This window comes from Bactrocera neohumeralis, chromosome 4 (genome assembly GCF_024586455.1).
Source record: "Bactrocera neohumeralis isolate Rockhampton chromosome 4, APGP_CSIRO_Bneo_wtdbg2-racon-allhic-juicebox.fasta_v2, whole genome shotgun sequence".
Taxonomy (NCBI): Eukaryota; Metazoa; Arthropoda; class Insecta; order Diptera; family Tephritidae; genus Bactrocera; species Bactrocera neohumeralis.
The window spans coordinates 79,528,103-79,530,684 of record NC_065921.1 but is presented as its reverse complement, the minus strand read 5'-3'; the positions used below and the strand labels follow the sequence as shown (position 1 = coordinate 79,530,684).

General features: G+C 42.6%; 1 protein-coding gene across 1 annotated transcript; it reads right to left on the bottom strand.

Moving 5' to 3' along the window:
* Positions 1 to 759: 759 nt before the first annotated feature.
* LOC126757176 (trypsin alpha-3) lies at positions 760 to 1,680 on the bottom strand. Its single transcript, XM_050470872.1, has one exon. The coding sequence runs from the start codon at positions 1,678 to 1,680 to the stop codon at positions 760 to 762; it is 921 nt and encodes a 306-aa protein (XP_050326829.1).
* Between the last annotated feature and the right edge of the window lie 902 nt (positions 1,681 to 2,582).

Genomic DNA, 2,582 nt, shown 5'->3' with positions numbered 1-2,582 from the left:
AGCCAAGGGCTGTCAACTCAGCATAATTGTGCCGCTATAACAACATCAACTACATGGTAGGACCTGAACTCTTCATCGCGGTTGGTCCTCATACCATAAAGGAGTTGCTCCGCAAGAAAGAAGGAGTAGGCATTGAAGTATTGAAAGCGTTCTTCTTTTAAGCGTCAAAGTTTTATGTTTAACTTGCAATTCAAAACTAACCACAAACTAAAATGTGTTTCGAGTTCGAGTGTAAACCTATTCTTGTCTTTCCAAGAAGCAATAAAAGCGAAACAGAGAAAATGAGCCACCTGACAATTCCTAGTTTTCTCTGAAGCAACCAACCTAAGCGTTATCTTCAGAAACACGGAGCAGTCTATAAGACATCAGCCTTCAATTTAACTCGACGAAAAGTCTGAAGATTTTCATGAACTCGTCTATACATGGCCTTAATGCATTCCAATATATTTTACGGAGTTTTTTCATCGGGTTTCAACAAATATCCGAAGAAGGAAAGATTCCCATGGTTGTATCCACTTACGAAGGCTGATATTTTTTGGGAACAGAGGTTGGGATATTCTATTGAGGGATCAAGCAAACAAATAGTACGAACGCACTCAGTACAGACGATTATGAAGCTCGCTATAATTTCAACAATGAAGACCTTATTCGAGGAGGCATAGATTGATGGCTACCAATATTGTTAAAGGCAACACTTCGCTTTTTTTTAACTTAACAAACTCATTTTATTTCCTTAAATTAAATTTTCATTACCGCTATCTATACTTTTCCGCTACGTTTATCAATGTCCGCCAGCTGCTCATCAATCCACGGCCTCAACGCGGACACCTTCGCATAGACGCCCGGATATTCCTTTTGTGCGCAGCCGACACCCCACGAAACAATGCCGTACAGTGTGCGCACCTTGCGATTGTAAGTGACTAACGGACCACCCGAATCACCCTGACACGAGTCCTTACCACCATTACTGTAGCCGGCACAGAACATTTCCGCCGTTATCGGCACCACATATTTATAATTCTGTGCACAAGTCTCCTGCCCGATCAATTGTACATCCACGTAATTCAACATCGCTGACACATAGCCCGTCTCGCTGGTGAGACCCCAACCGCTAACGAAGAGCTTTGCTTGCGCGGACAACACAGCACTTTGCGTCGCCAATTCGACGGATTGCACCGTTTCTGTATAGATGAGTTCGCGTGCGAGCTGCAACAGCGCCACATCCAGATTATATGTGGTCGAGGAGTAACCCTCATGACGGAGTATACGCTGCACCGCACGCAATTGACCGCCATAAGCGTGTTGTGAGGAGCCGGCGCGCACCTTAAATGCACTCACCTTCATCGATGGGTCGACGCAATGTGCCGCGGTGATGACAACGTTCGGTCGCACTATGGCGCCGCCACAAATATGCTGGCCGCGATACTGCAGCGACACCTGGTAGGGGAAATTCCGTATGGATGTGGGCAGGCCGCCGATGATGCGTCCATCATAGTTGAACCAGTCGTCATCGTCATCATCATCGTCGTCAGAAACAACGGGTTTGGTTGCGTTGGTGGTGTCTCCAACTGAAGGCACGTCTGTGGCTTGCTCAACATCCGTGCCGCTAAGTGGCGTCGCATTGCTGGCGTAGTGGTTGAGCCACAGGCTGAATATCAGGAGCGTCCAAGTGGTGCGCATTGTTTACAAATAAGTAGTTTGTTTGTTGTATACGAAGTGAATGATAACACTTTGCTCGAGATTTTCACTTTTTATACTCTCTCATAGTTCACACGCCTTCATATCGCGTCGGCGCTTATCTCCACCAAGCTGCTTATCGCGGTGCGCCGCCCACACGCCGTTGTATGACTAACAAAAACAAAATGACAGCTAAAAGGCGCCGAAAACTAAAGCGTTGGCGCTGCGTGTCAAAAAACTTGTGTGAAGGCTGTTCTCATATCTTTTTATGACTTTCTTTTGTTTACCGTTATTTTTTGCGTTTGCTTTTTATACCATTTACTATTTACCAGTCAGCCACCTTTAGTGGTGTTTACAGCTATTTACTAGTCACTCACTATTTTTTGCACATTTTTAACGCAACGCAAATATTTGGCAAGCGATTTTTTCACTTTCATAAAAAATAGCTATTCTGTGACAATAAAGTTCTTATACATATTTACTTTTGCTACAAAAATTTATTATTTATTGCTTAAGCACATCGGCCGTGAATTCGCAACCGGAGTTCAAGTGATGCGAGTAACCTTTAGGTTTATGGTTTTCAGATATTCATGACAATTTGCAAATCTTTCTGCAATCTTACGTAATATCTTCAAGACCACGACCTTACAATCTTACATAATTCGTAACCCATTAAACTAGTTTCACTTTCATATGTAATTTTACAACATTTAATATAAAATCCAAGCGAATAATCTCTCAGACCGAAGGTAGTTGATACACCCATAATTCGAAAATTAAAACAAAAAGATTTCCTACATCATGACCGATAGATACGGTATAGAGTTTATGGGAAATTCAAATATTTTTGAAAAATTGGGTTATGAGGGCTAAGAGAAATATTGACCAGATTTCATACATTTTTG